We start from the raw sequence: 15,271 nt of genomic DNA, 5'->3' as shown, positions 1-15,271 counted from the left end.
AATGCTGTTCTTAGACTTACAGAATGATGAGGTAGCCAAGCAATATGCGTGAACGTCCCATTTTACATGAAACAATCCTCTCCTCAGTTGCTTACTGCCTCCCAATTTACTGTGTAGATTATGAGGAATTCCTTTTCTGGGTGTTTTCAGTAGAACTGCTGAGATGAAGTCCTATTTCTTGAGAATTTTTCTGCCCATAAATTAAGTAGACAATTTCAAAAAGCCGTATCTCCCCAAAGACTGGAAGATATGGAAGAATTGTTGGGTTGGTTGGCAGAATTGACTGACAGCATATTTGGAGGAAGCAAAACAGTAATATAAATAAATATATGAAATTGACTACTACAAATTGGGGTAACAGCTGGTGATTTTGGCTACATCTGCGTTAACTCAGGGAACTAACTCTGGTTAGTTTAATTAGTTTAATTGTCAACTCCATTGACAATTATATTCCATAGACATGCTTGATCCCCACCTGCAAGGTCAGGCAGTTCATTTATTAATCTACCTACTACTTCCTGATCGTTGTTGTTGTTTTTCTGTAGCTTAAAAAAAGTCTACAATAAACACAACAGAAAAAATGTCCAGCTGGATATCCCTTTTATATTATGAACAAGATGAAGTTCTTAAATATGCATTCAATTATTTAATATTTTTATGCTTACAAGTAGTGATCTTGTTATAAAAATGACATCAGTTTGACTTGAATGGCGCTACGATGCCCTTTTACAAATGGTAAATCAATGCAAATCATACAATTTTGGATTTGATGAACATTAGGGAGTAATGAACCGTTAAAGGAGTTTATTGTATTGAGGAAAAAAACACAGTAACCCAAACAAGCTAGTGAGCTATACACATGGACTTCAGTTAACAGAATCTTCTTCTTTTTGAGCCTCTTCTTTTTGAGCCTTAATCCTGTTTTGTTTTGTTTTTTACTTTTTGTAATGTGGGCAAAGTTGGTGAAAAGGCTACTGCAGTTGTTGGAAGACTACAGTTTTCTGAGGTTTTCGTGGGTGTTTGTATGTAGGACTTTGGTTATTTGGGTTTTCTCCCGCATAAAATTGGAAGTGTCTTGGCGACGTTTCGACGAAGTCCCATTCATCATCTTCAGGCTGGTGTTTTCAGCTTCGTGCTTCGAGGAGCAATTGCACAACCACAAACCAGAAGCCAGACCACAGCTGCATCATTAGCCACTTTAAACCCCTCCAATCCATACATGAAGCAAACTGACACCCACCATGAAGATGAGGCACGACCACGAACGCGAAGCCAAAAAATAGCAAGGCAGCCCACCATCTTAACCCCCCCTGCAACTCAGACTAACCTGAGCACAACAAAGCCCCCACCCAAACAGACCACTCCCCCAGCCAATCAGAGCATAGCCAACCCCCCAGCCAATCAGAGCACAGCCAACCCCCCCAGCCAATCAGAGCACAGCCAAGCCCCTAACCAATCAGAACACACCTCCACCCAATCAGAACACAGCCAAGCTCCCACCCAATCAGTTCATACCCCCACTGGCAGTTAAAAGGAAGAAACAGTTAAGACCACACATTGCTGCTCGAAGCATGAAGCTGAAAACACCAGCCTGAAGATGACGAATGGGACTTTGTCGAAACGTTGCCAAGACACTTCCAATTTTACGTGGGAGAAAACCCGAATAACCAAAGACCTACATACAAACACCCGCGAAAACCTCAGAAAACATATATATGAAAGAATGAGCTGTATATATGAAAGAATGAGCTACAATGCACAGTTATCACCATATTGTTAAGATGATCTTGGACTGTATTGGCTGATCCAAGCAGGCTTCCTTATGATAATTGGGAATGAAACATCCATCATTAAGCAATAAGGTTTTCAGTGAGTTGCACTATTGTTAAGCAAACCATACAGTTGTTAAACAAATCCAGCTATTCTTATTGATCCATAATCCAGCTTGTCCACCCCAAGGATAAAACAACCAGAAACAAACTGAGCAATGTGATATATAAAGTACAATGCACTACTTAAGTGACCCTGATGACACAGATAAGCCTCCAGGGGCTTCAACGGCTTGCTAAAAGAATGCAAATAACCAGCTGTCTGCAAGGAGTATAAATCCTGCTGTTCCCCACCATCCAGTCAGAGCCGAAGAAGCTTCTTGGATGAGAAGCAAAACGTTGTCAAAGAAAAACAAGACAGTCCAGTTGCCTCGTGAAAAAAGCACCTTTGGGACTACCCTTACTGACTTTGCTTGCTGGTAACCCTTGGCAAGGTTGGAAGTGGTGATCAAATGACCCCAGAATTTTGCAACCATTGTAAACACATGCCTGTTGCGAAGCACTTGAATTTTGATCATGTGATCTGTTGAAGATCTGTTGCTTCTTACATCAATGGAAACCTTCCGGCACTCTGACATTTGTGATTCGCTTATCTCACATCTATTGACTTACACAAGGGCTGCTTGTGTAATAATTGGCATCTTTTATCTGCCTGTGTTAGTAAATGTTGAAAACATTATATGGTGCCTCATCCATCTTAATTTGTTTTTCATGGGGGGGAGGAGATTTATTTGAAACCTGTTATCAGCCTATTGTTTTTGATGGCATTGGCAGGACAAATCAATGGATTAGTATTGCTAGGGTGGTCCCCCAATTATCTCTAAATTGTAGCAGCAGAGCAAGGACTTTAATCTTGATTTGTCATTCACATCTGATGATTTTCTTTCTGTCTGTGAATCATGGCAAGCATCATTTTCTTTCCCTGTCTTACAAATCAATACATTGCTGAAATTAAATGGTAAAGGATGTTGAATTTCTGTGAGGAGCTGCTTCTTATGTTATATCAGTGGAGAGGCTAGACATTTGCATAGAAAGAAGGTTTGTACTTATTCTGTTGCCCAAAAAGTAGAAACTTTATCTCTAAACTGAGAAGATACGATTTGCATTCAATTTGCATTTAGAAACTATTGCTTTGATTCTATTAGCAATATGTCTTACCAAACTGAGAAAAACAGTGTTGAAATAATCTTGCACCTTGTGCTCAGCTGCAGTCTAGGGATTGCGATCTATTGATAAGCAATTTTGTTAACTTTTCTCAATATAATTCAGACAGCGTTCCCTTGAAATTGAGGACCAGCTTGTATAAAGTTTGACAGATGGCCATCCAGATTTTGTCGCTTTTGGTATTTCATTAAATGTTATTAATACTTATACATCAGCAGCTTTTTACAAGAATGTGCTTTTTCTTGGTGAGATGAAACTCCAGAATGAAATACAAGAATTGAAGAGTATAAGTTATAGAATAGGAACAGAACAGAGAGTGACACTGTTTGCAAAGAAGTGTACATAGGTATTGAGGTCCCGAAGTATTTCAGTAGCGACAAACGTGAAGCGCTTCAGTAATCTGGGGCATAAAATAGGTTGGTGGAGACTTCATTCAGTTACATGTGAAAGGCATCTGAGTAACTTCACACTTCATAAACATTACACAAGCTAATAGTGTGACCCAGCTGCAAAAGAAGCAGAAGCAACACTAGGTTACATCAACACAAATATAATATCAAGATGAAGAGAAGTTATTATTTTTATCTATTCAGTATTGGTAAGTCTGCCTCTAGAATATTGTATTCAATTCTGGACGCTATATTTTAGAAAGGATATTGATAAACTGGAATGTATCCAGAGGACAGCAAGTATGGTAAGAAAAGCTTATAGGAATGTTTGGAACCATTGGGTATATTTAGCACAGAGAAGGGAAGACTGTAGGGAGCCATGATATCTGTAATGGGTATCTTCCTAACATCTAAAGAGCTGTAGAAAATAGGACAGCATTATTCTGAGAAATTTCTACCACCAAGCAACTGAAGCCTGGTGGCAGCTAGTTGGTAGAAATCTAGAGCAAAGCAGTTTTCTCCCCAAATCCAGTTGTTAAGAACTGTTTTTTTGAAAGCCTTGTTTTGCTAGATTGGCAAGTAAGCTAGAAGAGATTGCTCCAGAAGTAAACTTGGCCAGCCTACTAAGGAGCACTTCTTACTATGGCTGTTGGCCAAACATAATCTGCCAGATCAAGAAAGCCAACTGCATTTACTGTATTTCACAGGTGGACTGAAGCATGACCTTAATTCTTCTATTACAAGAATCAGGGCTTAGAAGAGCTTATGTTTGGGAGCGTCACATCCCACGTTGAGACTTGCATGGCCAGTTCTGTCATTCTGTCTCAGGAATACTTTATTATTAGATCCCTTGTGCTAAAATTTCTCATGACAATGATAGTGTAGTTTCCAAATTTTCAAAAAAGTGTGAAAAGTAGCATAACAGCATCCTGCCCATGCCATTGTTTAAGCAGTTAACAGTGAAAAGGATTGCTTATATATCTTCCTGTTTTTTGGATCACCCCAGGCTGTCTCTGTGCAAAGGCCTGGTTGCCAACAGGCAAAAGCAGGCTGGATTCTGGCAGATCAGAGAGGCTGAATTGGTGATTGGAGTGGCCTCTTAGAGATTTCCATCTTAAGAAGTACATTTCAAAACTACAGGGCCAGAACATCTATTGAATACTGTAATAGAGCAGAATAGGGGGCTCATCCTGTGTTGCTAAATCCTGCATTTCCCAGCAAGTGATACAGTGATGAAAGAAGATGCTAGAAAGTGGAGGGTTACATCCCTGTCGAAGATCAGAGTTTCCCTAACCTGGATAAATTACCCAAAATTGAGTAAATGTATTTTTCTTTTCCTTTTGGGTAATGATACACAAATCCATACCCATCACAACAGGGACATATACATTGACTTAAAGATTGCCATGTGTGCTAAAATATATTCAAAATACTTCCCAATTATTCCTATTAAGACAAAAATGGATGAACTTATCAATAGTAATTTCTTGAGATGACATAAAGATCCCTCAGTGATGTTGTTTTTATAATACAGAGAGTCCTCTAGTTGCAACCATTCGTACAGTATCCATTTGAAGTTCCGACAGTGCTTGAAGGAAGGGACTCACAACTGGTCCTCAAAGTTCAATAAGGTTTTATTATATGTGGGTTTGGGTAATAAAAGAAAACAATTGGGAAGTACCTTCCTAAACATATCATTGTTTCCAGAGTAATCTTAACGGAATGCATTTTTTTCTTCTAGGATTGTGGAAATATATAGTAGACGATTACAAGGCAAGTAACAACCTTTGGTGCTTCACCCAGTGAAATGTTATGTTTTGCCATTCTAGTAGAATTTGTCATGCAATATCAAAAGACTATTAATCACCTGTGGCAATAAAAATAGAAGGCATGAATGTGCTGTGAACGATTTATTATATCTCATTACACAGGAAGTTCCATAGGAGTTCGTTCGTTCGTTCATTCATTCATTCAGCCATTCATTCATTCAGCCATCTATTTCAAGAAGTTACTCTGGACAGCAGACAATAACAAAGAGAATAAGAACCATGATAGAATATCAGCATGTTAATCAGTGAGAAGCATTTAGCCTAGCCTACTTTCTATTTGGAAGGATTTGTGAATATACATTATCTACAGAAATATATATTTTGACTTGATAATATGGCCAGCCAATAAATATGTTCCTCTGCATTTCATAATCCATAATTATACAAGCAGAATAAACTCTGATGGGGAGACCTGAACAGAAGCCTGCTGCCCCACCTCTCACCACAAGGTGGCTCTGCATCCTCCAAGTCCAGGATCATCTTCTGCTTCGCACTGCAGGGCCCCCTGTCTCCAGATATAGGTAGTCCTTAGCTTATGACCGATCCCTTAACAACTGTTTGGCATTACGACAGACGTGGAATGGATGCTTTATGGCCTGTAAAGCACTTCTGGCTGTTGTAAGATGTGCCACCACCATCCACCCAATCATGTAACCACATTGCAGGTGCTTGGCTCACCTTTATAACTGGCTGCAGTGTGCCATGGTCACACAACGACAACTCTAATGTCTACTTGGAGGAATGGGTTTGCACTTACGGCAATGGATTCGCTTAACAACCACGGTGATGCGCTTAATGACTGCAGCATAAAATTGAGTCTTGTGTGTAGGTGCCTCACTTCACTACCGTCACGTACGACTGTAAAGCCTGTCCCAGTTGCAGCTGTAAGTCAAGGACTGTGCTGTGGTTTCACATAGGCAGAGGTCAACATCTGCTTTTAAAAGGAGCAGGTAGAAAAGACTTGCTTCCTTTCTGGACTCTGATGGATTTCCTTCCATTAAGGAGACTTCCAGCACTTTCTTTATCAGCAGACTTTGTGGGCCATGAAAATATGATTAAAACTTATAATTTTTAATGAGCTGTGGCTTTAAGAAACTCTCTCCTGAACAGCATATTCATTTTTCTTCTTCTCCTTTTCATTGCAGTTCAGGAACGCCTTACAAAACAAATTGCTGTTGCCATCACAGAAGCCTTGCAGCCTGCTGGAGTTGGGGTGGTGATTGAGGCAACGTAAGTTGATGCAAATGTGATGTGTCCAAAGAGTGAAGGAATTCAAGTGGTGGGAGGAAGGAGGAGGGAGGGAGAGAGAGAGAGAGAGAGAGAGGGAGAGAGAAAGAGAGAGAGAGAGCATTCACTGTTCAATTTCTTTACAGATAGTTCTTGACTTACAACCATTTGTTTAGTGATGGGTTTAAGTTACAATGACATGAAAAAGTAACTGCTTCTCACACTACTGTTGCAATTTCCCCACAGTCATGTGATCAAAATTTGGATGCTTGTCAACTGGCATGTATTTATGATATTTGCAGTGTCCCAAAGTCATGTGATCACCTTTTGTGACCTTCTGACAAACATAGTCAATGGGGAAGCCAGATTCACTTAACAAGCATGTTACTAATTTAACAACTGCAATGATTCACTAAACAACTGTGACAAGAAAGGTTGTAAAACGGGGCAAAACTCAATTGTTTTGCTTAGCAACTGAAATTTTGGACTCAATTGTTGGCTTAAGTTAAGGACTACATATAATTCTCCCTATATATATACTTATCTCTCTCTGTATGTATCTGTCTCTATCAATCATCCATCTATCTATCTGTCTGTCTGTCTGTCTATCTATCTTCTATATCATCTATCTGTATCAATCTAGCTATCTCATCTATCATCTATCTCCCCCTCTCCAACAGAGGAATATATTGTTTCCTCACCTCAATTTATGTCATGGTTCAGTCATCAGCAAAAGAGTGCATGAGAGTGAAAATACGGAGGGCTTGATTTTTTTTTTTAAAAAAAAAGATTGGCAAGCCATTATACTGAAATTAAGATCAGATTGGATTTCAATTGTGCAGCTAAATGTTTCCATCCTACTCCTGCTGTTTTTTGCAGCAGAAAGAGACAGGCTATTTTCTTTCAGCAAAAATATTTCCATTGGATTTTTTCCCTGTCTTTCCTTCCTGCAGGCACATGTGTATGGTGATGCGAGGGGTTCAGAAAATGAACAGTAAGACTGTAACCAGCACCATGCTTGGAGTATTCAGAGAAGACCCAAAGACTCGTGAAGAATTTTTGGCCCTCATCCGTAGCTAAAACCGTGCCATCTATCTTCCTTCCTGGACTGTCTTCTCTAGCATTGATGTTAATTCTTTTGCTGTTTGTGTTGGTCCTTCTCTTTTTGAAAAAGTAACAGTCACTTTAACATTTCTGAAGTTCTACTGTGTTGGTGGTAAGATCAACATGTACTTTCTTTGTTCATATGGTTCCTTATGTCATTGGACCATAAAAATCCTGGAAATATTTTCTCAATCTATGTTATGTGACTGTTTTAAGGCAAATATGCAGTGGCTATGTGTTTTTGTGTGGGCTTAGTCGGATTGTTCTTGTCAAAGTCATCTGAAGTGTTTGAAGGACATATCCCCACTGAGACAGAGAAACCCTTTGCCCTAATGTCCAGCAAATTTCTCCATCCATTTCCAAGGTCAAGAAAGATGGACAAAGGAATCAGAGGCTTTTTCATAGTCTAAAGGTTAAAGAGAGGGCGCTACTTCCTTACCACCTGATCTTTTCTTTTACAGAGAATGATTGAGCCATACTTTCATCCCCCCAAATTAGGGGTTGATCATTCATTCATTCATTCATTCATTCATTCATTCATTCATTCATTCATTCATTCCTGTTCCTTGTTTAAGAGCAACTTGTACCACCACTTCCTCGGCCCTCTATTTTGTACTTCTGTTGCAGCTAGCCCAATTCTTACTTTTGCAATCTCTTTTACTTCTTTCAAAAGTTTGGCCCCACCATTTCCTCAGGTGAATAAGGTTCTGTTGCCTTTGCTCAGATGTCTCTCCAATCTCAGGCAAGTAGAAGTCAACTCCTTCTATCAATTTCCAATGATGAAATGAGAATTATGGGCCTTCTCAGAGAGGGAAGGAAAATCTGGACATGGTTAGATTGTGTTCATTACTGGTACAATAGGATTTTTTTTTGTTCTGAAAGAGCCAGAGTCTGAAATCTTGAGATACTCATGTTAATCTCATCCTAATGCAGGAAACTGGGTAGCAACTGCTTTTCTTGGAAAGGAGTTGTTTAAACAAAAGAGATTTGGCAAAAACTCTGGCACTGAAGAGAAAAAAATAAGTCATAGGTTTGCCTGGAGTTTATTTCACTAATGGGACAAGATACAAAATGGAATTCCTTTTGAGGCGATGGGAACAGAATTACCGGTGTGAACAAACCCAGCCTTCCTGCATAAACTGGGTCTAAGTTTCCAGGCTTGTTAGGAATTCTGCGAGTTGTAGTTTCAACACATTTGGAAGACAAGATGGGCTGTCCTCAGGCATCCAGTACTGATTACATTTTGATAGGATTGGAACATGGTATTTTTCACTTATATGAAACTGATTTAGATGTTCTTTTTAGTAAACTATAGTAAATTTTTACCACATGATTTCTGTTCAATGAAGGCTATGATTATACTCTGGACACTATAACATGGTTTATATTCTATATTGCACTATTTTCAAGACTTGCATTCAAGTAAAAACGATTTAAGTTACTTCTTGGATGTCAGCCCTACATTGTTTACAACGTGGTGCCAATTTCAGACCTCCTCCAGCCTGAGATTCTGCATCTTTGCTATAACAAGCCTTGACAGGAACATTTTGAACAGAATCAGTTTTCAAACTAATAGGAAATAAAGAATATCTGGAGGCTGTATTTAGCAGCCAATTCCTTATTTGTCTTCAGTTTTTCTATTTGTCTTTTTACTGTATCCTGTTCAGAAGTGAGTTTGTAAGCTAAAACTATGTGGAGGAGAACACAAGGATCTCTGGTAAAATACAGAGTTTTGCCTTCCTGATCCCCTCCTGGGTACTGGATAATATTATAGACTGTTTCCTTGGCAAAGTTAGCAACTGCTCTCTCCTCCTGTGGCCCTTGGCAAGTTCCCATCATCGGGAGGGGAAAGCAGATATTTAGATTACGAAGCAGACAGTCTGCACAGCTCTAGTGGGTTCTGGTTGTTTGTGTGAAGGAGTTTGAAGGATCTGCCTCAACTCAGTTCTGCCCATAAAAACGCCAAAATGCTCAACTGAATTCAGCCTTACCCAATCAACATCCAGAATTTCATGTTCTTAGACAATTTGCATAATGTAATTTGCTCAGTCATAGTAGGAGAGAAGGAGCTGTGTATGGCACAGAGCTCCTTATTTCCAGATATTTTGTTCATTGTCCCTTTGGGGTTTGGGGATGTCATCATCCATTGCTTAGTTTGCAAGTATTTCTTTGCTGCATTAACTCAAATTCTCCTGGAGCTGACTTCAACATGCAATTCTTAAATGGGTTACTGTTGGATCCATGGCAGGATACCCAGATATAGCATGCAGAAACTCCAGCCAATGATGCCTTTCTAACAAATGCTGTCTTCTAGGGAAGTGGGTGTTATTTCACTTCCACACTTCAATTTTAGGCATCTTTCTAACCCAGGATGGGCAACCTACAGTTGCAGACACCTGATTTCTGTTTATGACTTTCAGAGCTTCCTGGCCATGATGGTTAAACCTGAAGGCCAAGTCTCCTGCAGTTTGATACAGGATACATGAAAACTGCTACTATACAAGCTCTAAAATAGGCAATATTGCTATAACCACACCCTCATCCACCTCACTCTTACATGATATAGCCCCACTCTCTTTTTGCTCCTACGCCCCATCTCAGTTATAAATGCAATATTGGACAGCAGAGTTGTCCACTTCTGAAATAGGTATTTAGTTCTTGTTTTGAACAGTTTCTTCCTTCACCCTACAGTCCTCAGCAGATGAGAGATTGAGAAACGTTCACACATGGGAGTTGTGAGCATAGCAACCCTAGTTTCTACAAATATGTTTTGTGGTGTCCAAAGTAGGTCAAGCTCCCTTCCCTCTTGTGTAACTGGAATGTCATGAAAAGCTGCTTACTGGAACTGATCTCAATAATTGCCTTCTGAATGGAAAACGTATTAAGAAAGTTTTACAACCACTCTAATTAGAGAAAGATGGGATCAGACCCATGCCTACTTTATGTGAGATGCTTTTTTCACTTTGTCCATTGGGCAAAGCTGCCTTTTTAGCTGGACCTGGTTGAAACAAGAGTGAGGCGCTGCTGTCTTGCCATTTTGATTGTTGGCTTTTTGGATTAGCTACCATGGAAAGCAAGGATGAAGCAGCAGCATTGGTGGAGGAAGCGTGGGTCAAAAACTGCACAATGGCAGATGTAGTATCACAATCCAAACCTTGCTGCTTTTGCATATGGATCGGTGCATTCATGTACAAAATGGAAAAGACCTTGCAGATGTTGTCACCTGTGGTCATTGCTGGGATGGTGGACAGAATTTTGCAGCATTGGCAGAGCCAATATTTAAGGATTTTTTTGGGGGGGGGGAATTGGCTGATGGGGGGGGGTTGAGGCCAATGCAGAGGTTTAAATTATCCCTTGCATCCTTTGAAATTATGATTATCCTAGAATCCAGCCAACGTTCCTATTTTGGAGAAAGCTTTAAAAGGCAAAACGGATGCTGTAAGACTTTCCTTCTTAATTTGCCAATTCCCCCAAATCATGAAAAAAAAATCCACCATAGACTCTGGTGAGGTCACATCATTAACCAAATTCCCCATGGTCACCAGTGATGGTAGGACATTAGAGCATGATTCCCAGGTTGCCCATCCTTGGACTAGGCCAATGCTTTGGATTAATCCAACAAAGGCTCTGTTTAATTTTCTTGCAGATCAGTCCAAGGAATATGTAGAGATTTGCAGAAATTTTCACCAATTTTCTTTGTTTTGCCTTTTTTCCAAGAATCACATCTGGGTTTCCCCCATTTTATTATCTGGGAGATTAAAAGCAATTTCCCGGCTTGACTGAAGTTTTGAGCCTAAACATCTCTGATTTGTACACTACGTCCCTCTAGTCTAGGTTATTTTACAAATTGCACTCTGTCTCAAAGGCCTAAAATTGCCCTGTGAAAATTGGGAGAAAGTGACTTGGTCAGTCTGAAAAGTTCAAATCGTTGCACCTGTGCTTGAAACAGGAAGAGGAAATAGCTGTATCCAACTAGTCCCTCCCTCCCTCCCTCCCTCCCTCCCTCTCCAGCAATCCTTCCGACATACCTCTTAACTGGTACCTGGATGCATCCTTAATAGCATTACTTCCTCTCTTGCATAGTTTGAAAGTGCATAAGGGATGCAAAGAAGTCGATTTCCATTCCTTTCCCTGGAAGAAAGGAAATTCCAAGTGGCTTGTTCTCTTTGTGGCCTTAATGTATTGAGATCCTTTGGCCCAGTGAATCTTATTTATAATTTTTGTGAAGTCTCTCTCTTGTCCCTTACTGTCTTTATACTGCCAAACTTATGTATGTTCATGTAAGTATGTGTTTATCCAAATATGTATATGTACATGTATGTAAATCATATGCAATTTGCTGTTGTCTCCCTTCAAATTCTGGCCTATTTATAGTATTAAAATGCAGTGTTGATTACTTTCGGAGATCGTCCTTTGTGTAATTTTTGAACGCAGTGCTCTCTTTTACTTGCTGAATATGTGGCACATGGGTTTTGTGGCCAGACTAGTGTGGTGTGGTGTGGTGGGTCAGCAGAATGAGAGAAGGCAACACGGGGAGTGAGGGGTCCTTGGTGCTTGTTGAGTTTGGTTGTTTTGCAGACATTTCAGTACCCAAACTAAATAACATCATCAGTGCTAGTAAGAAATGGGTTTTATTCTCAGTTTATATTTAGTGACTTGCCCTGTCAGTGTTGGTGGGGACGGTGTTAGAGGTTCTTTGATCAACACTGACTGGGCAGGCCACTAGAAGATAAAGTAAGAGCAAACTCTTCAGTTGCTGGAGGAGACTGCTGGTTTGAGCCATATAGGAGAGAGAGGAAGAAGTACAGAGAAACGTGTTTGAGTCTGTGCTGCTTTGAAGTATGGAGGTAAAAAGTGTCTTTTGAGATACCTGGGTGGGTGGCTGGCAAGAGACTGCTGGTGTACACTAGTGTTGGGTGGAGATTCCCAGTCTCAGAGGAAGAAGACATCAGCTGGAGGCTTCCTTGGGAGGAGGGCAGTGAAGACCCAGACATGCTTCACCCCAAATCCAAGACAGATGGGGATGGAGAGAGGCCTGCAGTCGGACACCTGGAGCATTTGGAGAAGCCCAAGAGGAAGGTGCTGCACACAAGATCCTAGCAGAGGGACAAGTGCAAAAGGGTTGAAGCCCACACTGGACTCAGCCAGTTCCCCTCCCCCCTCTCTCTAGCGGAGAGACATGGACAAGAAGAAAGGGGGGAAATAGTAGCTTTGCTAGCAAGGACTGTGTGGAAAGAGAGCTACAGAAAAGTGGAAACTGAAAAGTTTGGACACTGCTGGACTTAATTCTGAAAATACAGATGAATATAGTAAAGAAACTCCCCCTTTCCAAAAGACTCCTCTATCTCTGTCAATCTCTGTGAAGCCATTGTCCTACTTAACAATACCCTCATAGAGTTGTAAAAGAACCCACAGTCATATTATGACAAATACGTAACAACTTGTAGTTAAAACTATTTGAGAATTTTATACCCCTCCATTCAGCTTTGGAGGCAGCTGAACCCTACTCTGAAGCGCCAAGTACAAGTTAGAAGAAATCTTCCACTTTAGAACAGCGGGAAATTCTCTGCCGCATGCTGGTGGGAATTAGATGAATAAAGAGATTATCACAGGTTTATTCCCAGATCATATGATGAGGTTGGGCTTTTAAGATTTCTCCGCCTTGCTCCTTGGGTCAATGTAAATCTATGTCAGTTTATCCTAAGGCAATGGATTTTAGGGGGTGGGGGGGGTGGGACAGCACTTATATTTTCAAAACAGAATCATCTTTTCCGTTGTATTTGAAGTGAGTGAATCCACATTTTTCCCTTTTTTTTGTTCATTCGAGAGGACTGCTCCCCAGTTTTCAAAAGCAGCAAAATGCAGCATTTTAAAAACCAAAAGGCAGTGTCAATATTAATCTCCTCAAACAACACAGCCTGGCTTAGCTATCTAATATTCTTGAAATTACATCTATCACCTTCTTCGTTCAGCTTTATTGAATCCTTAAATGAACTAAAATGTTGACCTTTAATTCTAGCAGGAGGAGCCCATGTCTTTGGAGGACTCACCCCCTATCCTGGCCATTTGTATCTGTCCTTCCCAGCAAAAGGATGCTTAGGATCTCCCTGCCTTGAGCCTTGTAACAGTCTTATTGTTTATTTATATTTTATTTAAGAAAATGTATATAATACTGCAACTCAGGCTCAGTGATTCCTGACAGAAAAAAAACCCAGTGCAGGTAGTCCTTGACTTGTAACCATTCGTTTTGTGACCAAAGTTACAATGGCATTGAAAAAAGTGACTTCTGACCATTTTTCAAACTTTTGACCTGTGGTCGAGTGATTAAAATTTGGATGCTTGGCAAATGGCATGCATTTATGATGGTTGCAGTGTCCCTGGGTCATGGGATCACCTTTTGCAACCTTCTGACAAGCAAAGTCAATGGGGAAGCTGGATTCACTTAACCTTGTTACTAATCTAACAATTTGAGCAATTCAAGAAAATTGGCAAGAAAATTGGCAAGAAAATTTGTAAAACTGGGCAAAACACATGCGTAGCAACAGAAATTTTGGGCTCAGTTGTAATTGTAAGTCAAGGACTACCTGTATAACCAAAGCATCACCCATGGGGAGGGAGTAGGGAGGCGTGTGCGTGTGTAGGGGTAGTGGTAGTGGAACTGAAACACTGGTGCAGGATGAGATTAACCCTTTACCTTCTGTGCCATTTTAGTCACTGAAATTGCTTCATCATCAAACTAATCTTTCCCTATTGGGGGGAAGCCATACTGTATAGCAGGGGTCTTCATTCCCCAGTCTGCAGACTGGCACTGGGCCACATAAGCGAGCTAAGCCCCATCCGTGCACGTGCAGGATGCAAGCAGCACACAAAACCACCACCCCCCATCTAGCTGCTGCTGTATAGCATATTAGCCAATTGATTCCTCTAAATACTCTTCGCACCAGGGCTTTTGGGAAAGGGTGAATTTAAAGTAGAAACTGACCTTGATAAATTAGCATTAGCTCCATTTCCAGCAGTGCAGCTTTTAATTTTCTGCAGATGTTCTTTTTCTGACACTCTTATTAGAGCTTAAAAAGGAAAGAGGAACATCAATGACATGTCATAACTAGTTCATAAATTTTAATCTGAGTTGCTTCAGGACCTCATTATAAGTGTCTGTCAGGGCTGGAAATGCAGCTTGCCTTCTCTTTTGGGTTCTCTGGTGAATGTAAGAGAAAGAAGCAGCTTTCAGGATGAAAGAAGCCCTTTGCCTCTCATTTGCTGATTTGCAACCATAGACCACACTGACATGGAGCAAATAATATTTTATATTCTGCCTTTCCTCCAAAAGTTCAGAGTTGAGACTATTCCCCCTTCCAGTGTTTTCCTACTATAACAATCCTGTTTTTGAGACACCAAGTTTTGATTGGATTGAGATTCACCTAATTAACTTTCAAGGTTGAGGATGGACTTTCACTCTGGATTATTCCAGTCTTCGACATGCTTCTCATAATAGCCATGCTAACCGCTTAAGGTATCTTCCAGTATATGTATTTCAGAAATCTCCTTGGAGTATTTTCCTGACAAGGGAAAAGCTTCTGTTAATGGAACCACCAGAGAGAGGGATGGTTGATGTCATTGGATGTGTTTAAGGACAAGTTACATAGTTCTTCTTGTCTGAGATGCTTGAATTTGAATTCCTGCACTGAACAGGGGATTGAACTCTCTGCCCTAAATTATTTCCAGTGCT

General features: G+C 40.4%; 1 protein-coding gene across 1 annotated transcript in view; it reads left to right on the top strand.

Moving 5' to 3' along the window:
* GCH1 (GTP cyclohydrolase 1) overlaps positions 1-11,944 on the top strand; it is a 40,573-nt gene extending 28,629 nt beyond the window's left edge. The window contains exons 5-7 of the mRNA XM_039321191.1: positions 5,124-5,155; positions 6,357-6,441; positions 7,392-11,944. Of these exons, the coding sequence (XP_039177125.1) occupies positions 5,124-5,155; positions 6,357-6,441; positions 7,392-7,518 (244 nt within the window). The 3' untranslated portion in view covers positions 7,519-11,944. The remainder of the gene's footprint in view (positions 1-5,123; positions 5,156-6,356; positions 6,442-7,391) is intronic.
* Positions 11,945-15,271: the final 3,327 nt, after the last annotated feature.

The sequence above is a fragment of the Crotalus tigris genome, unplaced genomic scaffold, assembly GCF_016545835.1.
Source record: "Crotalus tigris isolate CLP2741 ecotype Arizona unplaced genomic scaffold, ASM1654583v1 scf7180000017605.3043972, whole genome shotgun sequence".
Lineage (NCBI taxonomy): Eukaryota > Metazoa > Chordata > Lepidosauria > Squamata > Viperidae > Crotalus > Crotalus tigris.
The sequence above is the reverse complement of the archived record's forward strand: the minus strand, read 5'-3'. Positions and strand labels throughout refer to the sequence as shown.